Source organism: Podarcis raffonei, chromosome 8, assembly GCF_027172205.1.
Source record: "Podarcis raffonei isolate rPodRaf1 chromosome 8, rPodRaf1.pri, whole genome shotgun sequence".
Taxonomy (NCBI): Eukaryota; Metazoa; Chordata; class Lepidosauria; order Squamata; family Lacertidae; genus Podarcis; species Podarcis raffonei.
The window spans coordinates 77,825,049-77,851,885 of NC_070609.1; the positions used below are offsets into that span (position 1 = coordinate 77,825,049).

General features: G+C 47.1%; 1 protein-coding gene across 8 annotated transcripts in view; it reads left to right on the plus strand.

Moving 5' to 3' along the window:
* Nucleotides 1-6,330: 6,330 nt before the first annotated feature.
* The window catches only part of ARHGEF10L (Rho guanine nucleotide exchange factor 10 like), a 142,597-nt gene continuing 122,090 nt past the window's right edge, over nt 6,331-26,837 (plus strand). For 4 of the 8 annotated variants that reach the window (XM_053400990.1, XM_053400993.1, XM_053400994.1 and 1 more), the window contains exons 1-4: nt 6,333-6,730; nt 20,222-20,347; nt 23,570-23,842; nt 24,668-24,695. In XM_053400990.1, the coding sequence (XP_053256965.1) occupies nt 20,311-20,347; nt 23,570-23,842; nt 24,668-24,695 (338 nt within the window). In that variant the 5' untranslated portion in view covers nt 6,333-6,730; nt 20,222-20,310. Of the gene's footprint in view, nt 6,731-20,221; nt 20,348-23,569; nt 23,843-24,667; nt 24,696-26,837 lie in introns of all 8 variants that reach the window. The other 4 variants (XM_053400987.1, XM_053400988.1, XM_053400991.1 and 1 more) reach the window with 2 other exon arrangements.

Below are 26,837 nucleotides of genomic sequence, written 5' to 3' on the forward strand. Positions count from 1 at the left end.
ATACCTATCATCATTTATCTATCTATCTATCTATCATCTATCTATCTATCTATCAATCATCTATCTATCTATCATCTATCTATCTATCTATCTATCTATCTATCTATCTATCTATCTATCATCTATCTATCTATCTATCTATCATCTATCTATCATCTATCTATATCTATCATCTATCTATCTATCATCATCATCTATAAAGCAATGCAGCTGATCTACTATGGAGCTATGGTGCTTTGCTTAAAAGGAGAACAAGATCCCAGTTCTCATGGTTCTGATTTAACTTGGGACAAGTCAGGTCATTGGTTTATCTAGCTTAGTATTCATGGAAGCATAGAATGTGGGTGGCGCTGTGGTCTAAACCACTGAGCCTCTTGGGCTTGCGGATTGGAAGGCCGGCGGTTTGAATCCCCACGACGGGATGAGCTCCCGTTGCTCTGTCCCTGCTCCTGCCAACCAAGCAGTTCAAAAGAACATCAAAGTGCAAGTAGATAAATGGGTACCGCTCTGGCGGGAAGGTAAACGGCGTTTCCGTGTGCTGCTCTGGTTTTGCCAGAAGCGGCTTAGTCATGCTGGCCACATGACACGGAAAAGCTGTCTGCGGACAAACACCGGCTCCCTTGACCTGAAAGCGAGATGAGCGCTGCAACCCCAGAGTTGTCTGCGACTGGACTTTACTGTCAGGGGTTCTTTACCTTTAGAACTGTAGAGCTGGAATGGGAACACAATAAGCCCAGTCCTGCGCAATGCAGGAATCGAAGCTCAAGAATCCCTAACAGACAGACAACGGCATTGCATTATTAATTGGTGCCTGGGGAGGGAAGCCCCAGAAGGCCCTCTGTGCTGGATCTCAGTGACCGGGCTAAATGATGAGGGTGGAGACGCTCCTTCAGGTATACTGGGCTGAGGCCATTTAGAGCTTTCAAGGTCAGCACCAACCCTTTGAATTGTGCTTGGAAACACACTGTGGGCCAATGTAGGTCTTTCAATGTAGGTGTTATATGGTCTGGGCGGCCACTCCCAGTCACCTGTCTAGCTGCTGCATTCTGGATTAATTGCAGTTTCCGGGTCACCTTCAAAGGTAGCCCCACGTAGAGCCCATTGCAGTAGTCCAAGTGGGAGATAACCAGAGCGTGCACAACTCTGGCGAGACAGTCTGCAGGCAGGTAGGGTCTCAGCCTGCGTACCAGATGGAGCTGGTAGACAGCTCCCCTGGACACAGAATTGACCTGCACCTCCACGGATAGCTGTAAGTCCAAAATGACTCCCAGGCTGCGCACCTGCTCCTTCAGGGGCACAGTTACCCCATTCAGGACCAGGGAGTCCTCCACACTAGCCTGTCACCTGTCCCCCCAAAAAACAGTACTTCTGTCTTGCCAGGATTCAACCTCAATCCGTTAGCCGCCATCCATTCTCCAACCGCCTCTAGACACTATGGTTATCACCTAAAGCAGCCTTTCTCAACCTTGGGTCCCCAGATGTTTTTGGCCTACAACTCCCATCATCCCTAGCTAGCAAGGCCAGAGTTCAGGGATGATGGGAGTTGTAGTCCAACAACATCTGGGGACCCAAGGTTGAGAAACACTGACCTGAAGGAAGCGTGCCAATTCTCCTTTACTTGATTCTGTCTTACTTCATTTCTTTTGCCTCAGAAAGTGGTGGGCTCTCCTTCCTTGGAGGTTTTTAAGGAGAGGCTGGATGGCCGTCTGCCATGGATGCTGTACAGTGGTACCTCGGGTTACATACGCTTCAGGTTACACACTCCACTAACCCAGAAATTGTGCTTCAGGTTAAGAACTTTGCTTCAGGATGAGAACAGAAATCATGTTCTGGCGGCGCGGCAGCAGCAGCAGGCCCCATTAGCTAAAGTGGTGCTTCAGGTTAAGAACAGTTTCAGGTTAAGTACAGACCTCCGGAACGAATTAAGTACTTAACCTGAGGTACCACTGTAGTTGCAATTCCTCCATTTCAGGGGGTTGGACTGGATGACCTTTGGTGTCCCTTCCAACTCTACAATCCTATGATTCTGTACTGCCTCCCCTCCTCCCTTCCACCCCTGCCTTGCCACTCTGACAGTCTCAGTTGCTTAACACAGACTTCCAGCAAGCGTAATCCACCTATTGGGTTGCTCAGGTCGGGCTATCTGATCAAGGAAGTGCCTCAAATCCCCATTGATCTCTCCCTTGACGGATTTTTACTTTTTTATTTTTTTAAAAGCAAATTAAAAATCTATATCGCAGCTCTTTTTGCACCTAATACCAAGAATGCATGATGGCATTTTAAGAAATAAAACCCAGATAATCTTAGCACACCTGCTTTTAAAGATGAATTGACAGGTTTGGGAAGGAGACAGTCACTACATGTCAGAAAGGAGCTTAAGACTTGGCTGGGTGTTGCTGGTGGATAAGGGAAGAAGGGATTGGAGAGAGAGAGAGAGAGAGAGAGAGAGAGAGAGAGAGAGAGGGAAGGCTGTTCTTACCCACGAGATTTCTCTCTCTCAGGAAGGTACCTAAAGCGCTTCTACCTAAAATGGGACAGAGTCTGAGTTGCCTAGCATAGATATATTTGATATATTTGATCCAGATATATTGTATTTTTCGCCCTATAGAACGCAACCATCCATAGGACGCACCTTGTTTTAGAGGGGGAGAAGAAGGAAAAAAAATTCTCTTCCTCTCTGCACAGCGCCCTTTCAGCGAAGCGGCAGGAGAAATGGAGCCCCTTCCATTTCTCCTCCGGCTTGGCTGAAGGGGCGCTGCGCAGCTCTCCCTCTCTGCTGAAGCCGGGAGAGTCTTGCTCTCCCAGCTTCAGCAAAAGGAACCCGAAGCCTCCGGAGCGTAGCGGGACCTCCCGCTACACTTTGGAGGCTTCAGGCGGCTATCCCTGAAGCCTTCAGAGCGCAGCCGAGTTCCCGCTGCACTTCGCAGGCTTCTGGTTCCTTTTGCTGAAGCCAGGAGAGCGAGAGGGGTTGGTGCGCACCAACCCTTGTCGCTCTCCAGGCTTCAGCAAAAGGAACGCGAAGCCTCCAGAGCGTGGAGGGAACCCTCCTTCTGTGCTTCGGAGGCTTCACGTTGCTATCGTTGAAGCCAAGGAGCCTGCATTCGCTCCATAGGACACACACACATTTCCCCTTAATTTTTGGAGGGGGAAAAGTGCATCCTATAGAGCGAAAAATACGGTATTTGATCCAGTTTCTCTGCTGCCTAGCGGGATCTCTTCAGAAGAAGAAAAGGCCAAGGATCAAAATCTCCACAAATCTGAAACCGAGTCCCTAAGATGGTTTGATGGCGCCTTGTACACCTCCTTCCAGCAGCTCCTGCTGCCAAGCTGCTGCCAAACGCATTGCTCTGCTTTCCTTTGGACCCAGTGGCGTAGCTACAGTAGCAGCTCTGGTGCCCAGGGCGGCACCCGCCGCCTCTCCTTCGGCTGTAGGGTGGCTGAGGGGGAGGCGGTGGGCAGACGCAAGCCCAACGCTTCTGTTTTGGGCAGCACAGAGCCTGCAGGCGCCTGAGCCATTGTGTCATTCACATGAGAGACATGTGGCTCGGGTGCGCTGCAGACCAGGCCCCACGGTAAGTGCCACCCCCTGCACTTGTCATGTGGCCAAGAGGATTAAACTGCAATGAGATACCATGACGGAAGCCAGAGTGCATGCAAACACCATTTACCTTCCCACCAGAGTGGTACCTATTTATCTACTTGCACTGTCGTGCTTTCGAACTGCTGGGTTGGCAGGAGCTGGGACAGAGCAATCGGAGCTAACTCTGTCGAGGGGATTCGAACCGCCAACCTTCTGATCGGCAAGCCCAAGAAGCTCAGTGGTTTAGACCACAGCGCCACCCGCATCCCTCCCCCCAGCTACACCTCTGTTTGGACCCCATCAAAAAGGCCAAGAACAGGGTCTTGTCATCTGGGCACCCAAGGACCTCCTTGCACACCACCCGAGCTTGCCCCCTAGGGAAGTGGCTTGTGTGCTCTTTGACTACAGCCCCGGAGGCGCACACCAATGTTTCTTGAGACAGATGTACGTCAACAGTATATTTCTTGCGTTTTTGCATATTGCAAAAGAGGAAAGCCATTGCGCAATCATACCAATCAATTTTGCATTGATTTATGCCATAATATTTATTCCCCGCTTAATTGTAACAGGAAACCTCAAAGCGGTTTACAAAGAGAATGGAACAATAAAATTATCAATGAAAACAGCGAAGGAAAAACGAAGGCAACTTCTTTTTTCTCAGTTTGGTGGGATTTTATTGAATACATAGAAAATTTACATTTGTCTCTTCCACAAGCTTCTTGGGGAATTTGGGATAAGTAACGTTGAAGTGGTTGAGAATTTTTATTGACATAATATAAAGCTTTTGGCTCTTGCTGCTCCTTGTTTCAGTCATAGGTTTATATTTCTGTATATCTTGCAAGTTTGGTGTGTTACACACTCCTCATTTCTTATGGCGGTACGCCCTGCTTAACTACAGTGGTACCTTGGTACTCAAACAACTTGGAACCCAAATACTGCAAACCCGGAAGTAAGTGTTCCAGTTTGTGAACTTTTTTCGGAAGCCGAATATGCTCCGTTTTGAGTGTTACACTGAGGTCTGTCTGTTTTTGCTATTTATTTTGTGTTTTTGTGGCTCTTTTTTTTGTTTTTGTGATTGTGTGGAACCCAGTTCAGCTACTGATTGATTGATTGTGTGACTGCAGTACATTGTTTATTGCTTTCATTTTATGGATCAGTGGTCTCGTTAGATAGTAAAATTCATGTTAAATTGCTGTTTTAGGCGTTGTTTTTAAAAATCTGGAACGGACTAATCCATTTTGCATTACTTTCTCCTTGGTTTTGCTCCTTGCTCCTTGGTTTTGGAACGGACTTCCGGAACAGATTAAGTTTGAGAACCAAGGTACCACTGTATTGGTATCTTGTCACAAATATCTGGAAAATCAGTTTTATCATTTCTCCTTGTGAATATGACATCCCACGCCAGCTTTGGTTTGGCTGGGTTTTTGTGTGTTAGTCTCACGAACTGCTGGGTTGTATGGATAAAATTCAATAAAAATACTTTTAAAATTATTTAAAATAATAAAAAATAACAACAATAAAAAGTAATATTTGAAACATATGTGATTGTCAGTTGTTTCAAACTATTTAAAAACTATTTAAAAATGGTTGTAGCCCACTCAGGTACCTTAGGGCTAAGAGCAGGTAATTAATAATAACTGTAGCAATAATAATATTCTTGTGTTTTTCCTAATATATGCATTTTCAAACGCAACTTCACCTCATATCCACATTTTGGTATGCAACACACACGCTTTTTGTGTGTGTGCAAAGCAATTATTCCAAACCTTTTTCATGCTATTTTCCCTAATCCATGTATTTTTGCACACCTTTCACCCCAGTGATTTAGACGCATTTGTAGGCCAGAGTACTGCATGGCAAAATTCAGAGACTTGTGGATTTTCAAGGGAGTATTGAAAGGTTCTGCATGGGTTTTTTTTGCAGCGTTTGAGTGAAAACCCCACGTTTTTGCAGCGCCCCACAAAAGCAATACATCAATACATCAAACATGGGGTTCATACTTAACTTTAACATTTCTCTGATGAAAATAGGGATGCCTTGAATAATAATAATAATAATAATAATAATAATAATAATAATAATAATAAAAATAAAAATAAAAAAATAAAAAAACACTTCCAATCGGACTGGGTTCCCCCAACCACTCTGGGCGGCTTCCAACATATATAAAAAAACAGAATGAAACATTAAACATCAAAAAAACTTCGCCATTTTTCTTTTCATTCTTATTTATTTATGATTACCGTATGTTACTTTGTCAAAATAAAGAAGAAGAAAACAAATACAATACAACAAACAGAAACACAATCACAAACACAAACAAAAAAACCCTTCCCTATCCAGGGCTGCCTTCAGATTTCTTCTAAAGCTTGTCTAGTTATTGATCTCCTTGTCTCGGGGCCCCCACATAACTCCAGTATTTCTCCAGTGAAAATAGGGACGTCCTAAGGAAAAGCAGGATATTCTGGGATCAAATAAGAAACCGGGACAGCTCCTGTAAATCTGGGACCGTCCCTGGAAAATTCAGGACACTTGGAGAGTCTATGGCCTGCAAAATTCAGGGTCCCCTCTCAACCAGTGCCAAACTGTTGTTTCGCAGCCTTTTGCGGTCGCTGGGACTTCTTTGAGGAAAGAGAGAGTGAGAGAAAGTGGGGAAGAGAGCGGTGGCTTGTGCAGAGACCTTCCACCTCTGTCCTCTGACGTGAGGCTTCTGTGGTCCAGCCTCCCTCTCCTCCTGAATATTCATGGCCGGAGAACATCTACGGAGCCTGGAGAGAGGCAGAGAGGCCCACGGCTGCTATAGGGGGGAGCCTCAGAGCTCTGGGATCAGCTGGTAGCTCTCGGCTGCTCCTAGTGACCAAGAGAGGGGGCGGCTGGAGGCAGCTCCCTCCCTGCCTCTCTCTCTGTGTTCAGTCTGGACCGAGTACCACATTGGTCACAATTCGGACAAGGCCTAAGATCTCCTTTCCAGCAATGGACGGAAGGCCAGGCAGTGGCGAGGAGGCTTAGCCGGACTCATCCATGCGCCCTCTGAGCATGGATTGGCGGCGGAGAGAGGAAGGCGCTGGGCTCCCAAGCCACACCGTGGTGCTGCTGCCACAGACCGCTTCTTTGTAACATCGCAACAAAGAGCAGCGAGAGCTGCGGGGGGTAAGTGGACTGACCCCCCTCTTCGACCTTTCCAGACTCCTTTCTGGGAAGGCCACTCGGAGGCTAGATCCGGCCGGCAATATGAACCGAGACCATGTGGTTCCTTTCTCCCCCCCCAAAAAAACAAACCTCCCCAAATTGCCTTCTCTCTCTCCTCCCCTTTCCACGATTTTTAAGATGGGACCATAAAAGAGGGTGTCTGCACGTGGCAGAACGGGCCCCCCAAAATGCCCTTGTGTTTGGTGCATAAAAGCAAGGCTAGAATTATTTTTAAAAAGCCGTTTCAGAAAATTACCCCCGCCTCCTGCCACTTGCGGAAAGGTTAAGCCCCACGCAACCATATAATGCACCCCCTGCAAGGCCAATGGGACATTGGTGACCTTTGCGAGGTCAGCAGAATTGACGGGCGCTTGACGGAGACTCGGTTTATATATAACCCTGCTGGGGTGCATGTAAATCAATCTGTCTTGGGATGGGGGGGGGGAGAGAGGAAGCGAGGAAGGGGAGTGCGTGCAGAAATGAGCGTGAGGTTTTTTTCCCCATCTCTGGATGTGTTTTTGCGGGGGGCACGGGGGGCACACTTTGGGGACAGAGGGGAGTTCTGCGGGCAAGTTTCAGGGGATGGGGGAATTCAGGTAATGGAGGGAGCCACAGCATGCCTGAACACCCCATGGAGGGGGATACTTGGGCGCAGTGCTCCCTGCCCAGGAAAAGTGGCGATGAAGCCCCAGAGCGAGAGATAGACCTTTTAAGGGACAATGAATAAGTGAGGAAGGAACAGGGTTGTTCTGGGGCAACAAGAAACGATGGCATAGATTGTGGAAATTTGAATTCACAGCAGAAGTTTAAGGGATGTTTAAAGCACATGGCTCTGCCTCCCAAAATAATTCTGGGAGCTGTAGTTTACCCCCCAGGGAGTTGAAATTCCCAGAATCCTTAAGAAACTAAAGGACCTGTAGTTTAATCACAGGAAGCTACAATTCCCGGTGCCAACATGAGAGCTGTCCATGGCACCTCCACTTACAAAATGTGCTTGAAATTATTGTGTCGATGCGCCTAACAGATGGATTAAACCTTTTGGGGACTTAAGTCACACCATCAGATGCGTAATGCATTACCCTTATTTGACAGACCTGTATATACGCACCTGTGGGTGCAGAGGGCAAATGAATAAATGAAATAAAGTGTGAACAATGGGGCTAAAATGGCAAAGGAATGCGAAGAGGACCATTCAAGTAGAGCTCAAATGTGCACAGATTAAGTGACTGGAAAAGGTTGGAACCTCAACAGGAGAGCATCTGCTTGGAGTGCAGAAGGCCCTGGTTCAACGGCATCTCTGCATAGGGCTGGGAGTGTCCCCTGCCTGGAAACCCAGAGGTTCATTGCTGCCAGTCCGTGTATACAGTACTGAGCTTGATGACTCAACAGTAGGCAGCTTGGCACCGCTGAGTAAATTGACAGCTGTTGTGGGGGCAGGGATCCTTGGTCTCCATTTCCGGCTGAAGCAAACAGAACCAAGCTTTCGTATTAGTTCAGGACGAGTAAAAGAAAGTCCTTCTTCATGCAGCCCAGAGTTAGACTGTGGAACTCCCTCCCACTGGATGCAAGGATGGCTCCCAAATTGGATGGCTTTGAAAGAGGTTTGGACAAATTCAAAGAGGAGAGGACTGTCAATGATTACTAGCCGGGATGGCTAAACTCTGCTTCCACGGTTCTGAATACCAGTTGCTGGAAACTGCGGGGTGCAGGGAGACGGCTCTTGCGTTCGAATCCTGCTTGCGTGTTTCCCATCAGGGCTCCTGGTTTGACCACTGTAAGAACAGGGTGCTGGACAAGGTGGGCCACTGGCCTGATCTGGCGAGGTCTTATGTTAAAAAAAACCCCCTGAGAATCTGAAATCGACAGTCTCCCACACCTCATTCCAGCTGTTCTGATCTTTAGTTTCTCCTTTCCCAACTCTTCCCCTCTCTGGGTTTAAAAGGATTGCATTGATTTCAACATAGATCTAGCATTAAAGGGTCTTGGGAAATGGGGTCCTGTGATCGTGCTTTAGACTGGAGCGGAGAAGATTTCAGGGAGGTACAACCTTGGCCTTCCAATCTCTGAAGGGCAGAAGTTGCAGTAGACTTTTGGTCCCTGTTGCTCCGACGAAGCAGGAACTTGAGCCAGCAGGTGCAAATTTCAGGGGAAGTGGCTTTTGGTTAAGCATTAAGAGAAACTTTTCTTAAGAGTCGTTTGGCAGTGGAAGACACTCGCTTGGAAGATGAGGAGCTCTCCTTGGCTTTGGAGATACATATATTTTTAATAGCAGGTGCTGGATCAGTGGCAGATGGTGGGGTGGAAAGCAGCAGTAGGCAGATTCAGAGGCAGTGACTGGCATCCTGGTTTAGTCCGCCAACCTCCTGCTGAGTTCTTCAAGGGCACCCCTGAGACTGAAGAGGAGGAAGATGGCAGAAAGGGCCATCGCCCCAGGACTGGATGTAAGTAAAGAGGCAGGCAGGCAGTGGTTGGCCGAGGCTGGGGGTGCAGGGCACAGTGCCCTATTCACCTTCATGGACCACCCAGGGATGCGGGTGGCGCTGTGGTCTAAACCACTGAGCCTCTTGGGCTTGCTGATTGGAAGGTTGGCGGTTCAAATCCCCGTGACAGAGTGAGCTCCCGTTGCTCTGTCCCAGCTCCTGCCAACATAGCAGTTCGAAAGCACGCCAGTGCAAGTAGATAAATAGGTACCGCTGCGGCGGGAAGATAAACGGCTTTTCCATGGGCTCTGGCTTCCGTCATGGAGTTCCGTTGTCCAGAAGCAGTTTACTCCTGCTGGCCACACATCCCGGAAAACTGTCTGTGGACAAACACCGGCTCCTTTGGCCTGAAAGCAAGATGAGTGCTGCAACCCCAGAGTCGCCTTTGACTGGGGCTAGTCACACTTCTCTGAAGTCTCTCAGCCGCACTCACCTCACAGAGTGTTTGTTGTGGGGGAGGAAGGGAAAGGAGATTGTTAGCCACTCTGAGAGTCCTTAAGGGGAGTGAAAGGTGGGATATCAAGTCCAAACTCTTCTTCTTCTACTTCTTAACCGTCCAGGGGCCCTTTAAAGGTAAAGGTAAAGGGACCTCTGACCATTAGGTCCAGTTGTGACCGACTCTGGGGTTGCGACGCTCATCTCGCTTTATTGGCCGAGGGAGCCGGCGTACAGCTTCCGGGTCATGTGGCCAGCATGACTAAGCCGCTTCTGGTGAACCAGAACAGAGCACAGAAACACTGTTTACCTTCCTGCCGGAGCGGTACCTATTTATCCAAGTGCTTTTGACGTGCTTTCGAACTGCTAGGTGGGCAGGAGCAGGGACCGAGCAACGGGAGCTCACTCCATCGCGGGGATTTGAACCGCCAACCTTCTGATTGGCAAGTCCTAGGCTCTGTGGTTTAACCCACAGCGCCACCCTTGTCCCTCCAGGGGCCCTTTACTTTTTAAAAAACCTTTTAATGGACTGAACAGACATCTTTTCAAGACGCTGTATTAGAGATCCTGCAGAAGGCTAGTTGACCACTAGGGCACCTTGCAACCCCACGGTTCTCAGATTCCACAGGGGGTGACCACACCTCATGGGTAAGGCCCCTGTTTTTTGTGTGTGGAAGGTCCCCAGACCCTCTAAGTGTCCCTATTTTCCAGGGACATAGTGTCCTTATTTTCCAGCTGCTTGATCTGCAGGCGAAACAAGGTATGAGACAAGGGCCTGGGAGAGACCAGGGTTCAAATCTCCCCCTCAGTCATGCTGTCATTTGCTGGGTGTTATCTTGGCAGACCCGCCAAGTGTCCTTGTTTTCGAGGGACAGTCCCGGTTTCTGATTTGACCCCGGAATATCCTGCTTTTTCTTAAGAAGTGCCTGTTTCCATTGGAGAAAGTTGGAGGCTATGGAGTTATGCAAACCCCTAGTCAAGGAGATAAGCACAACCTTTAGAAGACACCTGAAGGCAGGGAAGTTTACTGTTTCATTGTGTTTTTATATGTGTTGGGAGCCAGTGGCTGGGGCAACCAGTAAAATGGGCGGGGTATAAATCATGAAATGACCATGATTATCATTATGGAACATGACGTCCCTATTTTTGTCGGAGAAATGCTAAAGAGTATGGATCCCTGTTTCAAAGTTGGAAGACTCAGAGAAAAGGTTCTTCTTTGCACAGAGTTAAACTCTGGAACTCCCTGCCACAGGACGCAGGATTGCTTTGAAAGAGGGCTGGGCAAATTCAGAGAGGAGAGGACTAGTGATAGCTACTAGCCCAGGATGGCTGGAGGGAGCAATGCTTCTGAATACCAGTTGCTGGAAACTGCAGGAGGGGCAGAGGGTTCTTGCACCCGTGTCCCATTTGTGGGTCTCTGCTTGGGGCATCTGCTTGGCTACGGTGAAAAGAGGGTGTTGGACTTGATGGGCCACTGGCCTGATCCATCAGGCTTTTCTTATGCTCGGAATGTACCTAATGGATGGCAAAACCCATTTTATGGAGGTACCGCCTTTGAAATGTTTGTGTGTATGTGTGTGTATATATTTAAGGCAAAGGGACCCCTGACCATTAGGTCCAGTCGTGACCGACTCTGGGGTTGCGGCGCTCATCTCGCTTTATTGGCCGAGGGAGCCAGCGTACAGCTTCCGGGTCATGTGGCCAGCAGGACTAAGCCGCTTCTGGCGAACCAGAGCAGCGCACGGAAACACCGTTTACCTTCCAGCTGGAGCGGTACCTATTTATCTACTTGCACTTTGACGTGCTTTTGAACTGCTAGGGTGGCAGGAGCAGGGACCGAGCAACGGGAGCTCACCCTGTTGCGGGGATTCGAACTGCCGACCTTCTGATCGGCAAGTCCTAGGCTCTGTGGTTTAACCCACAGCGCCACCCGCGTCCCGTATACATATTTACATACATACATATATAAATAGCAGCAGTGGTGAACTGTGTAGAGGAAGAGGAAGAGGAAGATGGATCTTCTGAGGGCAGCCATCTGCAAAGGGCACAGATCTGTCGGCCTCAGGAGACAGTACCAAAGAGCCCATAGGTTCCCTCTGCTTAAACTTTGCGGTTCTAGTTAATGGGGCAGGGATCTAGTTCCTGCCTAGGTAACCCCCCACAACACCACACATCCACTTGCTGGCCTATAAATTAAGTTCAAATTCGTAGCTCAGCCTTCTGCAACCTGGTGCCTTCTGGGTCTTGTTGGACTACAACTCCCATCGGCCCCAGGCAGTGTAGTCAATAGTTGGGGTGATAATGGGAATCGTAGGGCAGACCCACACTCTGCATTTGAAGCATATTCAATGCAGGGTTTTTTAAGCACATGGCTTCCCCACCAATGAATCTTGGGAACTGTTGCTTTCCTCTCTCGGCTCTCCTGTCCCTCCACAGTTGCTCCTGTTCCGCAAACTGCAGTTCCCAAGAAGTCATGTGCTTAAAACGTACAGTGGTACCTCTGGTTACGTACTTAATTCGTTCCGGAGGTCCATTCTTAACCTGAAACTGTTCTTAACCTGAAGCACCGCTTTAGCTAATGGGGTCTCCCGCGGCTCCTGCGCCGCCGGAACACGATTTCTGTTCTCATCCTGAAGCCAAGTTGAGTCTAGGACCTTTGCATCCAACTGTGGAGGGACAGGAGAGCATCACTGGTGAAACCCAGCCAGGTGGGCAGGGTATAAATAATAAGATGATGATTACAGTGGTACCTCGGGTTAAGAATTTACCGTATTTTTCACTCTATAAGACCACAAGACGCACCTAGTTTTTGGAGGAGGAAAACAAGAAAAAAAATATTCTGAATCCCAGAAGCCAGAACCGCAAGGGGGATCGCTGCGCAGTGAAAGCAGCAATCCCTCTTGCTGTTCTGGCTTCTGGGATAGCTGCACAGCCTGCATTCGCTCCATAAGACGCACACACATTTCCCCTTACTTTTTAGGGGGGGGGGAAGTGAGTCTTATAGAGCAAAAAATACGGTAATTCGTTCTGGAGGTCTGTTCTTAACCTGAAGCACCACTTTAGCTAATGGGGCCTCCCGCTGCTGCCGCACTGCTGCTGCCCGATTTCTGTTCTCATCCTGAAGCAAAGTTCTTAACCTGAGGTACTATTTCTGGGTTAGCGGAGTCTGTAACCTGAAGCGTATGTAACCTGAAGCGTATGTAAGCCAGGTACCACTGTACATCGAATACACTTTAAATGCAGAGCGTGGGAATTGTAGTTTGTGAAGGGTGCTGGAAACAGGAGTTCCATAGGGAGGAAATCTATGGTTCCCAAGAGGTTTTTTTTTGGGGGGGGGAAGTTGGGTGACTCAGATGTGCATCGGATATGATTTAAATGTACAGTGCGGCTCTGCCCGAAACATTTGGCGGCTAGGCAGGCTAGAGAAGGCTGCTGGGGAGCAGGCTGTGGTTTGCAGGCAGTGCAAGCTGAGATCTGTACATGCTCAGGGGCACTCTTGGCTTTCCCAGCTGTGTGCTACACGTGTTGGGGTGCGCAATGACATTTAATGCACGCTCGGTGCTGCCTTTGAGGCAGAACTGAAGAGAAGGAGCTCCCTGCTGTTTTCTGAAGCGAAATCCGAGCAGATCAGCCATTTGTTGCTCCGTGGCCTCTTGGCGAGTCCTCCTTGTTACCGTCCCAATCTGGGACGGGTGTCGTAATGGTTTCCTAGGCCCTCTGCCTCCTCTGTGACGGTTCAGTCAGTGTGACTGGAAGCCTGCGTGCCGGAGAGGGTGGGGCTCTTTTTTCTTTAGCTGTGAGGGGAGGAGGAGGCGAAGGAAAAAAATGTATATTATTCAGCCGATTGTTCCAAGGTGGCTCAGAAAAGCCTCAGGGATGGGAGTTGAAGGGAGCCTTTTTGCATGACTAGCCCAGCGGCCTCAAAGCTGAATCAGGCCAAACCCTCTGCTGAGCACAGCATCCTGTTCTCACAGCGGTCAAAACAGATGCATCTTCTGGTAAGCTGGCATCCAGCTACAAGCCCAAATTCAGGGTACAGTGGTACCTCAGGTTGAGTACTTAATTCGTTCCGGAGGTTCGTTCTTAACCTGAAACTGTTCTTAACCTGAAGCACCACTTTAGCTAATGGGGCCTCCTGCTGCTGCCGCGCCGCTGGAGCACGATTTCTGTACTCATCCTGAAGCAAAGTTCTTAACCTGAAGCACTATTTCTGGGTTAGTGGAGTGTGTAACCTGAAGCGTATGTAACCCAAAGCGTATGTAAGCTGAGGTACCACTGTATTACTATTAGACCATAGAATCCTAGAATTGTAGAGTTGAAAGGTACCCCAAGGGTGTTTGTTTGTTTATTTGGTTTTTCAGATTAATTTTTTACAGTCACATATCGAATATACAACATACAAACATGATTCCATATAATCTCTTGGACTTCCCTCCTCCCCTTTGTGGGTCCTATTGATAATCATTTGCTCCTGCATCTTTTATGATAATCCAGAATCTTTTACCTCTCTATTGTGTCCAAAATTCACCATTAAACTACAAGTGACATTCCAATCCTACTAACGATTTTCACTGTTTACAGTGATTTTTAAGATAAGTTTTCCCCACTCCTTATTAAAATTTTGGTCTTCCTGATTTCTGACTCTTCCGGTCATTTCCGGTCCACTTGATCTGCCATTCTTCTCTGGTCGGGACTTTATCTTCTTTCCATCTCTGGAACAAAAACATCCCCGCAGCCGTGGTCGCACACATAAATAGTCTTTTCTGCTCCCTTGGGATTTTAGGCGCCAAGAATTTCTAAATGGAAGGCTTCGGGTTGGGTTTTTTTTAAGAAAAAGTTATTTTAAACATTTTTTCCAACTCATTATATATCGTTTCCCAAAATTCTTTTCCTACCTTACATTTCCACCACACCCCTAAGGGTCATCTATCCCAACCTCTTGCAATGCAGGAAACTCAGCTAAAGCATCCATGACAGATGAACATCCAACCTCTGCTTTAAAAAATCCAAGGAAGGAGAGAGTTCACCAGCTCACAAGGGAGTCCGTCCCACTGTCGAACGGCTCTCACTGTCAGAAAGTTCTTCCTGATGTTTAGTCGGAATCTCTGTGCTGGTCCCGGGGGGTTACCGTGTGGCGAGGTCCGTGTCCAGTCTGGGGTCAAGGGTGTGGTGTGTAGGCTGTCCATCAAAGCTGTAGCTGGGTCCAAGGCAAGGAGTCGGGCGAGGTCAGGAACTCTGGCAGAAGAGCAGGACAGGGTGCAGGCAGGAACAGGCTAGCAACAACATTGCTCCCACAACCTGGGACTGGGGCTGACTGGCTTTTATCTGCCCCAAGGCATAGGGTAGCCCCGGTCCACAGGTGACTCGCCTCTCATCACCTGGAGGTGAGCACTCCTCCTGCAGGAACTTAGTTCCCTCTGCCTCTCTGCCCCGAGCCTCTGCAGCTCAGGAGAGGCTGGATGGTTACCGGACCCAGAGGCAACCTCAGCTTCCCCTGACAGGGCTGAGAGTGGAGCACCTGCAGGCAATGGGTCCTCCATCACCTCAGGAGCCAGAGCAGACTGTGCTGGTGCCTGCACCTGAGGATCCAGCACAGGTGAGGACGCTTCAGGCTCAGGCCCCAGCCCTGGCTCAGCTGGTTCTGGAGGCGGGGACTCCTGTCCAGGCTGGGATCCCTCAGGTTCAGCCTCTGAGTCCGAATCCCAGGCCATCACAATCTCCTTCCTCGTCACTTGAAGCCATTGGTTCGAGTCCTACCCTCCAGAGCAGCAGAAAGCAAGCTTGCTCCATCTTCCATGTGAAAGCCCTTCAGGAATGTTATGTACTGAGTTGAATAGCATCCAAACTGCAGCAGTCTGATTGGTCCTAGAACAATGCAGCAGTATGATTGGTTGGCAGGAACCACCCAATCATGCTCCAGATATAAGTGAATCCACAACCTGATTGGCTTACAGTAGAATTCCAGAATGAGCCAATCATGTGCAGCCCATTGTGTAAATAATGTATATAAAGCAGATACTTTGAGGGGACATTCATTCATTCCTCCTCACCACTATGAGCTGAATAAAGAGCATGAAATCACTTTGCGACTCTGAGTATATTTCAAGGAATTTGAAGATGGCTTTTATATCACCTCTTTATCTGAACGATCGTCGTGCCCCAATTATGCCCAGGAGGCCGGTTCAATATGCACATGCCTCACATTTTAAAACTAGGGTCACATACAGTGGTACCTTGGGTTACATACGCTTCAGGTTACAGACTCCGCTAACCCAGAAATAGTGCTTCAGGTTAAGAACTTTGCTTCAGGATGAGAACAGAAATCGTGCTCCAGTGGTGTGGCGGCAGTGGTGGGCCCCATTAGCTAAAGTGGTGCTTCAGGTTAAGAACAGTTTCAGGTTAAGAATGGACCTCCGGAACAAATTAAGTACTTAACCCGAGGTACCACTGTATAACATTCGTTCTGCCCTTGCAAGAAATCACTTTTTCATTGGGGAACTCCGGAACTCCCTGCTGATTGATATTGGGACAGGTATCTCTTTGCCGTATTGTTTTTGGTGAAAAATGTGGAGAACAGGATGGGACCATTGGCTCAATCCAGCAGCCAGGCTTTTCCGACAGTCTCTGTTTCTCTGTGTGGTTTGGGCAATGTTGACACAACGCTGGAGATTGAGCAAGTTTGGGCTGTTCTCTCCCGGCGAAAGAAATGTCTCATTGCTGGGAGCGATCTCTGGTCATGTGGACATTCTTGGCTCCTGGAGATGTTTGGTTTCTCCAGTTAAAGATTTGTGTGTTGTCGGGAGTTCTCTCTTTGCTGCCTGCCCCTCCTGACAGCCAAATGATCTGAAACTAAATGAGAGATCTCTTTTCCGGAGGCGGCACAGGGAGAGAGGTTAAAGATTTAATCGCCGGCCCAAAGGTGGGATTGAACAGGAGGCCTTGAACCGGGGAAGAAGAATCTCCAGCCCACAGGCTGAATGTGGCCCCCTGGCCCTCTCAATCTGGCCCACAGGACTCCTCCAAGCCACTCCCCTTGTCCCAAATCCACACCCCCTCAGTGGCCCAGATCTGAACCCTCCTCAGATACTTTTGCTTGGCTGAGATGCATCCCTGAAGTGTTATCAGGCTTCTGAACAGAGGAGAGAAAGAGAAGGGAAAAAACGGTGAGACTGTGTGTGTAGAAATCTCTGGCCTTTGCTTGGCTGAAATAATAGAAAAATAGAATGGCATTGTTGGAGGGAACCCTAAGTGTCATCTAGTCCAACCTCTTGCAATGCAGGAATCCTGGGGTGGACTTGAACCACCAACCTTCAAAAAGTTGCCTATTGCCCCACCCACTTTGACTCCTGACCACGCCCACTTCTGAACCTGAGACACTTTGCCTGTGCTGAGCCACTGAGTAATTAAACAATTATTATTATTGCTGTTAATTAACAGCAATAGTAATGGTTGTTTAATAAGTGAAGTAGGATCCATCCATTGCTTCAGGTGTCTTGGAAAGACCCTGACCCATGAAAATAATTGTGGTTTGTTTCCCCTGGATTCCTGGCCTTATTTATTTTATGTGCTTTTATACTTGTGTTTCATACTTTACATTTTGGATTTTAACAGCATTGCTCCATTTTTTAAAATGTTGTACACTGCTGAGAGATTTTTTAAAAAACGTGCTTTATGAATGCTTTTTTGATGAACAAATGAATAAAGGAAAATAAAGGGTGAATGTTAAGCAAAATGTATAGTTCGGGTGCATGGGCAGGGGTGTGTTTGTGTACACACACACACACACGTGTACAAACATATACAACCACACAAACAAAATACTTACTCTTGCATTAGAACTAGAAAAAATGGCCTGACTATGTGGAAAATTGCAGTCAGATGTGACGTGACCTATCATATACAGTATTTGCATTCCCACTGTCAAAACAATGTGGATTTTATTGTTGCATTCCTGCAAAACGCCTTTCCTAGCCATTGGCCAAGCCTCCCTGTGATGTTCCTGGGTGTTCTCATCACCTGGGAGGAGAAGAGGAGAACTCCCAGCAACAGAATGCAGACAAACATTCTTGTCCTGTTGGGAAAGTGAAATATTGGCTTGGCCAGGAGAGGAAACTCTAAAGGGCCCCCACAGTTATCCAGAGCAAGCAATGCCCATTTTAAAACAATATACAGAAGAAGAAGAAGAAGAGTTTGGATTTGATATCCCGCCTTTCACTGCCCTTCAGGAGTCTCAAAGCGGCTAATATTCTCCTTTCCCTTCCTCCCCCACAACAAACACTCTGTGAGGTGAGTGAGGCTGAGAGACTTCAGAGAAGTGTGACTGGCCCAAGGTCACCCAGCAGCTGCATGTGGAGGAGCGGAGACGCGAACCCGGTTCCCCAGATTACGTGACTACCGCTCTTAACCACTACACCACACTGGCTCTACACCACACTATACAGTGGTAGCTTGGTTCTCAAACTTAATCCGTTCTGCAAGTCCGTTCCAAAACCAAAGCGTTCCAGAACTAAGGTGCGCTTTCCTGTAGAAAGTAATGCAAAATGGATTAATCCATTCCAGACTATTAAAAACAACCCCTAAAACAGCAATTTAACATGAATTTTACTATCTAACGAGACCATTGATCCATAAAATGAAAGCATCAATTAATGTACTGCAGTCACACAATCAATCAATCAATCAATCAATCAATCATTAGCTGAACTGGGTTCCGCACAAAAGCAAAACAAAAAAGCCACAAAAACGCAAAATAAATAGCAAAAACAGACAGACCTCAGTGTAACACTCAAAATGGATGTGTGGCACTCAAATTGGAAGCGTAACACTCAAAACGGAGCACGTTCAGCTTCTGAAAATGTTTGCAAACTGGAACACTTACTTCCGGGTTTGCAGTGTTTCGGTTCCAAGTTGTTTGAGTACCAAGGCGTTTGAGAACCAAGGTACCCCTGTATATAATGGAGGCTGAGCATCAGGAAGCCTTACTGAATCTGTCGACCCGCAGATCTTGTGGCTCCATGATATACCGAGAGCCCTACTTGTTTCTTGACAGCTTCCATATGCTCACCACCTGACAGATTTGCTCTAAAGCTTACTGAGGTTTGCTTCTTTTTAAAAAACCCAATACCCACCATCTGGCTCCGGCGAGTGAGTCTGCGATGGAGGAAAATTTGCAGACTTGCATCCTCCCTCGCCCCCTTGCAAAAATAAGCGGTGGAAATGGTTAATTGATCTAGAATTTTGCAAGTCTTTTTTTTTTTTTTAAAGTGAGTCAGATTTCACTGTAGGGCAAATAATCAATACAGTGGTACCTCAGGTTACATACGCTTCAGGTTACATACGCTTCAGGTTACAGACTCCGCTAACCCAGAAATAGTCTTCAGGTTAAGAACTTTGCCTCAGGATGAGAACAGAAATCGTGCTCTGGCGGCGCAGCGGCAGCAGGAGGCCCCATAAGCTAAAGTGGTGCTTCAGGTTAAGAACAGTTTCAGGTTAAGTACGGACCTCCGGAATGAATTAAGTACCTTGTGGTACCTTGGTTTAAGAACAGCTTAGTTTAGGAACAACTTAGATTAAGAACACTGCAAACCCGGAAGTAGGTGTTTTGGTTTCTGAACTTTGCCTTGGAATAAGAACATGTTTTGCTTCCTTTTGAGTGTGTTCCAAATGTAAATTGAGCCCCCAGCTACTATGGGAAAGCGTGCCTTGGTTTAAGATTGCTTTGGTTTAAGAACGGACTTCCAGAACGGATTAAGTTCGTAAACCAAGGTACCACTGTACTCCTGCAAAACCTGACAAATGGGTAACAGGATCCACATGAGATTGTCTGCAGTTTTATGGACTCTGCCCTATGCCAACTCGCAGAGGCTGGAGGGCTTTTCCCCCCTGATCCTGCATCATCTTGTGACAGGGTTAAAGGCAGAAGGAGGGTTGAGCTTCCTGGGACTGGGTTCGTTGCATCTTAGGACTCAGCTAAAAGGTAAAGTGACCCCTGACCATTAGGTCCAGTCGTGGCAGACTCTGGGGTTGCGGCACTTTATTGGCCGAGGGAGCCGGCGTACAGCTTCCGGGTCATGTGGCCAGCATGACTAAGCCGCTTCTGGTGAACCAGAGCAGTGCACGGAATCACTGTTTACCTTCCCGCCGGAGTAGTACCTATTGATCTACTTGCACTTTGACGTGCTTTCAAACTGCTAGGTTGGCAGGAGCAGGGACCGAGCAACAGGAGCTCACCCCGTCGGGGGGGGGATTCGAACCACCGACCTTCTGACCGGCAAGTCCTAGGCTCTGTGGTTTAACCCACAGCGGAAGGATATTGAGTGGAAATAGCCCAGATCACAAAAGAACATTGGATGCACATATTCTGCAACTATCACCTTTCCGCCTGATGCAGACTCTGGGGTCCCCAGGCAGGGAAGCAGGAGCCGTAGCAACTGTCTTGGATGGGGGAAAGCATTAGGGGGAAATGAGACTGGGGGATTTGCTTCCTGGAAGAACAGAGCCCCCCCTGAACAAATTTCTTTTCCCCCCTTCCGCTTAGGAAAACAGCAGGGAAAGGCTCCGGAAGAGAGAAACGTCAGGAAACAGTGGTTGAGAGACAGACAGACACACAGACAGAGAGAAAAGGAGATGGCCACCTCTCAACCACCCCAACCGTCTTCGATAGGTACTGTCACTGAGGCATGTCCTCTCACACTACTTCTGGCTATTTCTGCTTTTTCTAAAGAAAACTCTGGTACTTGGAGACTTAGGGATGTTAAGGAGGGAAAAGGTTTTCTTTGACAACAAAATTAGCTAAGCAAAAGATCTGCCAGGAGATGGAATTCTTTCAAGACACAGATAACTATATTTAGATCTATCTATCTATATCTATCTATCTATCTATCTATCTATCTATCTATCTATCTATCATCTATCTATCTATCTATCTATTATCTATCTATCTATCATCTATCTATCTATCTATCTATCTATCTATCTATCTATCATCTATCTATCATCTATCTATCTATCATCTATCAGATTGTCTGTCTGTCTGTCTGTCTGTCTATCCATCCATCATCTATCTATCTATCTGTCTGTCTGTCTGTCTGTCTGTCTATCCATCTACGTACCTACCTCTCTCATCGATATCTATCTATCTATCTATCTATCTATCTATCATCTATCTATATCTATCTATCTATATCTATCATCTATCTATCTATCTATCTATCTATCTATCTATCTATCTATCATCTATCTATATCTACCTATCTATCATCTATCATCTATCATCTATTATCTATCTATCTATCTATCATCTATCTATATCTATCTATCTATCATCTATCTATCATCTACCTATCTACCTATCTATCTATCTATCTATCTATCTATCTATCATCTATCTATCTATCATCTACCTCTCTCTCTCTCTCTCTATCATATCTATCTAGCACCTATCTATATCTATCTATCTATCATCTATCTATCATCTATCTATCTATCTATCTATCTATCTATCTATCATCTACCTATCATCTATCTATCTATCTATCTATCTATCTATCTATCTATCTATCATCTATCATCAAGATTTGGTGGATGCAGGCTTGTAAACAAGATGGCAAATGCACTTCTTATATTCTCTTCAGTTCCTTAAACTACTTGCAGAGTTGTTACGGCTTTAGGTGTTAATACTTGGGTTCCAAAAGAAGGTGGTACTTTCTGTCAGTTTTCCAACCTTCTATAAATCTCACTCCACCAACCTCCGGTCTACCTGATCCACTCCTCATCAAATAGCCACACCTTTCTGGTTTTTATTTCGTTTTTAAAATAAAGAGATTGGGGCAGGGGCAGCTGTCTAGGAAACTGACGCATGCCCCACCACCCAGGTGACGCAGAATATGTTCCAGCCGTTCAGAGGGAAACTGAGCTTTCCTGCAGATATAAAGCAATTTTCTAGTCCTCATTGGTGCTGCTAAGGCAGAAACAACAAATTATAAGGGGTGGTGCGAAGGAGGTCCTGGGTGTAATTTTTCAGCAATCGGCACATAAGTCTTGAAAGTGCTTTGCGAAATGTGTTGGGTTGTTTCTGCACAGTTATTTTATCCATTTTGAATCTTTCAACGTTCAGTTTCAGTGGATGGCTGTGGTTTCTGACGTTACAAGAGACGGAGGAAAACTTTTCTCTATCTGCTTTCTCCAGGCTACGCATCATGTTATAAACATCATTGCAGGGGGGTTGGGCTAGATGTTTTTGGGGGTACCTTCCCACTTACAGTCCTATGATTATGTGGAATCAGCAGACAAAAGTCTCAGATCTTTTCCTTCCATCGCCAGCCAGGTCAGTTTAGAACTTGGCAACAGAGGGCAGAGCTTCTAGCACAGTATTCGGTTCCTTCCTGCTCCCAATTTAGCACACCCTCCTAGCCTTGAGCTCCTGCCAGAAAGCAGGGGATTAATCCTGAGGCATAAAACCTCGCTGCCACCTGCAAACCTGTTTAATGACAGCTGCTTGAGTTTGCAAACACTCCCCCACGCTCACCGTTTGCCGCAAGGCAAAATAAACTATTATCGCGTTATTATTTTAAAAAATAAAAATTGGAATATGGGGAGAACAAAGGAATCTCTATGTGCATTTTTTAATGCTTCTGTTGGAACTGGCACTACTATATTTGCCGCATAATGCTCGTTCTGCATTTGCAAGGACTCAGCCAGCTCCTGCACTTTGGAACTCCGTGCCTATTGATAACAAGCAGTGCTGTGTTAACGGAAAAATCTGAGGGTTCCCTTGGACAAAAAACAAAGACACCAACAAGGATAACTTGGAGCAAAACAGCAGCCTGTAGGCTTGGCCTTTATTGATCTGTTGCAACAGGGTGCTCCCCTCACCCACAGGAGAGAGGAGGGACCCAGAAAAATGGCATGCAAGGCCTTATAAAGACTTTTGAAATTGCCACCCTGTAGATCAAGACCACCCCCAGAAACATCATACATACATCACAGAAGGGGTGTAACCTAAGACCACCCCTCAGATACATCACACCTACATCACAGAAAAGGTGGTCTAAAATAGAAATTTGAATACTGTTTTTCTCCTGTTGTTGTTTATCTCCTGTCTGGCAGGTCACTTGATTGGATTGCCTGGGGAGCCTGGCCATTCTTTTGTAGTGATAGATACTTAGTTCCTGGGCCAGGTCACAGGCTCACACGCTATTCAAACACAGACATACCCTTAAGACAGGATTTGTGAAGGAAAAGACAATGGGGAGGCTTTTCCAGTTTGACCTTGCAGAGAAAACATTTGCTCAGTTTAGGAATCAAAATGGTTCCAGGTTGGCCTTCTTGTGCTGATCTATGTATGTGCTTGGTTGGTACACTTATGAACATTACCATATATCTAAGACCATAAAATTCGTATCACAGCTGTGTTCTTTTCAATGCCAGCCAAAAACATTCATGAGCCAGCCTGCCCAGACGCTTAGAAAAATGATGTGAGTTCCATTTTAACTTTTAAAGTATTGCATTTACCCCTCGATTTCCTTGTTTTATCTTTTTGTAAACAACAGCTTTTTTAAAACAACAACAACCAAGAGGTGTATAAATGTAATGTAATGAAATAAAGCAATAATAATAACAAAACAGCCAAATGGGACATAGGAACACAAGAATCTGCTTAAAGGGCATCAGAACACTTGTCCATCTAGTTCAGTGCTGCCCACACTGGCCGGCAGCAGCTCTCCAGGATTTCAGGCCGTGTGCAAAGCAAGTGCTTTCACCCCTGAGCTATGGACTTTCCCTTAAAAATAAAGCAAGTTTCTGGCCCTCATTGTTCTGAATGAAGGGCTGCAGACCATCAAATTGCTGATTTGTGTGTGCCTCCCTGCTCCCTTCTGCTTTCCAGGAGATGGGGCCACGCAGGGCGTTTTGGAGATCTCGATGGAGGGGGAGGACGAGGGGGGCGAGGCCTTTGACTTTGAGGACAGCGAGGACGAGGACGGCCGGGTAGTGGTCAGCAATGCCAGGACCGAGCTGGGCACCAGGGGGGCTGTGCAGGGACCACCTCAGAGGCGGAGATCCAGCATCAGCGACGACCTTGAACCCCTGGATGACTGGGAGGCTGAAGAGGCTTTGCTGGAGGACCGGGTCCCTATGACCCATTCTGACTCCAACCTCGGTAAGCGCGTCTACACCAGGCTTCTGAACCAGTTTCAACCCTCGACCAGTTACTGGCAGCTTGTGGGTTTTGGGGTAGGGGTCAGTCTGGATGATGCCCAGAGACCCTTCCAGTTCTCAGGGTCCAGTACCCAGTAATGGTTAAAACCTAAGGGCTCATCTAGATTCTGCATTAAAGAGCGGGTTTCCGTTCAATAATGTCCTGTTCTCAGATTTTCAGTCTCTCTTTTTAAAAAATGTATCTTGCTCAGGGGTCAGCAAACTTTTTCAGCAGGGGGCCTGTCCACTGTCCCTCAAACCTTGTGGGGGGGGCGGACTATATTTTTTTAAAAAGAAGAAAAAAAATGAATGAATTCCTATGCCCCACAAATAACCCAGAGATGCATTTTAAATAAAAGCACACATTCTACTCATGTCAAAACATGCTGATTCCCAGACAGTCCATGGGCCGGATCCGGCCCCTGGGCCTTAGTTTGCATACCCACGATCTTGCTCAATTAAAACCAGGGAGCTCAGAATTGCACACTTCGCTTGCCCTGTCCTTCCCTCCATTTTAAACCTCACAACGACCGACCATGTGAGGTAAGTCAGGGCTGAGGGAGAACGAAGGTCGTTCCATTGAGCTTCATGGCTGGCCGGGGATTCGAATCCAGGTCTCTCTGGCCTTCCTCCAACCCCCTCTGAGCCATAGTAACCAATCTGATACGTTGTGATTCCTGTATTTCAGGTGCTTGGGCTAGGTGAGGATCTATGATTCTGTGACACAAGAACTGACGGCTTTCTTGGGTACCAACTGACCATCTTTTGTCTATTTCTTTCCCGGCAGATCACCTGGGCTCACAGACACATTCAGAGTAAGTGGCTCTAAAAATAATTTTGTACATACAAACTGTAGATATATAATATTTTTTTAAAAGCAAGAACAGAAAACTAGCATTTGTGAGATGGGGGGGGGGACCCCTTTTGGCATTAGGGTTTCTCTGCCTGGCATGTATCTGAACAGGTATGACTCCGCCATAGGCATATCTTGTTCATGTCTGGATTTTTATTTTCCCTGAAATGCATCAGCTTTTAATGTTTAACAGACCACTGTATTTTAATACTTTGTTGGAAGCCGCCCAGAGCGGCTGGGGAAACCCAGCCAGATGGGCAGAGTATAAATTAATAATAATAATAATAATAATAATAATAATAATAATAATAATATTATAAAGGGCCCCATTACCTTCAGTAGCTTAAGGCCTCATCAAACCTAAATCCGGCCCTGCCACTGGTCCTCCCTAACCACTGGTCATGCTGTCTGGGGCTGGTCAAGGAACACCTGTGGGGTCACAGTCTCCCCATCCCTAAACTAGACCCTCACTTGCCTTCACTGCCCTGGGCTACTTCCATCACAACTCTGCCTTCTTTTAACAGAGCAATGGAGAACCTGCCGCTTTTCAGATGCTGCTGGAAAACAACTTGCCATTGAACATTGGCCATTCTGGCTGGGGATGATGATGGGAGTTGTTGTCCAGCCGCAGCAGCTTGCCCATTCCTGAACTAGACCCTCACTTGCCTTCGCTGCCCGTGGCTGCCTCCATCACAACTCTGCTTTATTCTAAAGCAGGGAGGAGAAGCCCGTGGCTCTGCAGTTCAGGGCTTCCCTGACTCAGGTCAGCTGTTTTTGGACTACAACTCCCATCATCCCTAGCTAGCAGGACCAGTGGTCAGGGATGATGGGAATTGTAGTCCAAACAACCAGCTGGCGACCCAGATTTGGGAAACCCTGCCTTCGATTAAAGAAGAAGCTATCAAAGATATTGAATGGAGTTCAGTTAGGAGTCGGCGGTCAGGGATGATGGTAATTGTAGTCTAAAACCAGCCGGAGAGCCAAGGCACTGCTCCAGATGGAATCTAGCTTCCTTTCACCACCCCTGACTTGGCACCGATGGGAGTTGTAGTCCAGCTCCATCTGTGAGGCCTCATCCTGGCTCACCTGAGGCTTGGGCTATCACCCTGGCTAGCCCAGAGACATCTTCCAGGGGGTATCAATTTCAGGAGAGATGCTGGAAGATCGTGGTAGCTGCTTCCTCCTAAAGTCCTTGGGTTGTTTCCTGGATCTGGCAGCTGGAGGGTTAAACGGCAGGTAGCTCCCTCTTCCCTACTGACTCCTTAGCCCCTCCCTCTCCAGGTGATAAGAGAGGGAGCTTTTGGGATGCAGCCAGCAGTGCCTGCAGGCCTTGAGTGTCAAGGGAAGTTCTTGTTTACATGGCCTGGTCTGGCAGCTTAGATTATGGGTGTTTCAACAGCCTTTTCCTCTCAAGGTAAGGGGGTGGGGGCAGGAGAAGTCCAAGTTTCCCCCTTGCAAGGGAGGCGTCAGCCTTGGGGGAGGAAAAATTTGTTTTTAATCCTAATCCTAATCCCTACCAGGTGGAACCAGGTGGAAAACAGCAGCTCAGTATGGGAGACCTAAGTTATAATAATAATAATAATAATTTTTTATTTGTACCCTGCCCTTCCCAGTTCAGAAAACCGGGCTCAGGGCTGCTAACAACAAATTAAAACAATTGATGCAACAAAAACAGCATAAAATACAGTATAAAACATGAATGACAATAAATTCAGAATTCAAAAATCAATTTAGGGGGAACCAAGGAACAAGAGTTCCTCTGAGCACGTACAAAGTCCAGGTGGTTTGAATCAGTACCACTGGGGACTGAAAAGGTCTCCAATTTGTCAGCCAGGAATTCACTTCTGGGTGTCAAGCGCCGTTCAAATTTGTTGGTTGGTTGGTTTGCAAAGCCTTACTGGGTATAAACGACAAGGTTTAGTAACTTTAAGAAGGCAGGTTTTTCGTGTTTGATATTGACGCAAGGATCCTGGGGAACATATTCAAATGTGGGTGTCTCTGTGAAAATTGCTTCGCAGATAAAACTCTTGTTCTACCCCCCCCCCATATAATTCTTGGCTGTTGTTGTGGCTAGAGTCTAACGAGGTGTGTGTGTTGGGGCTGC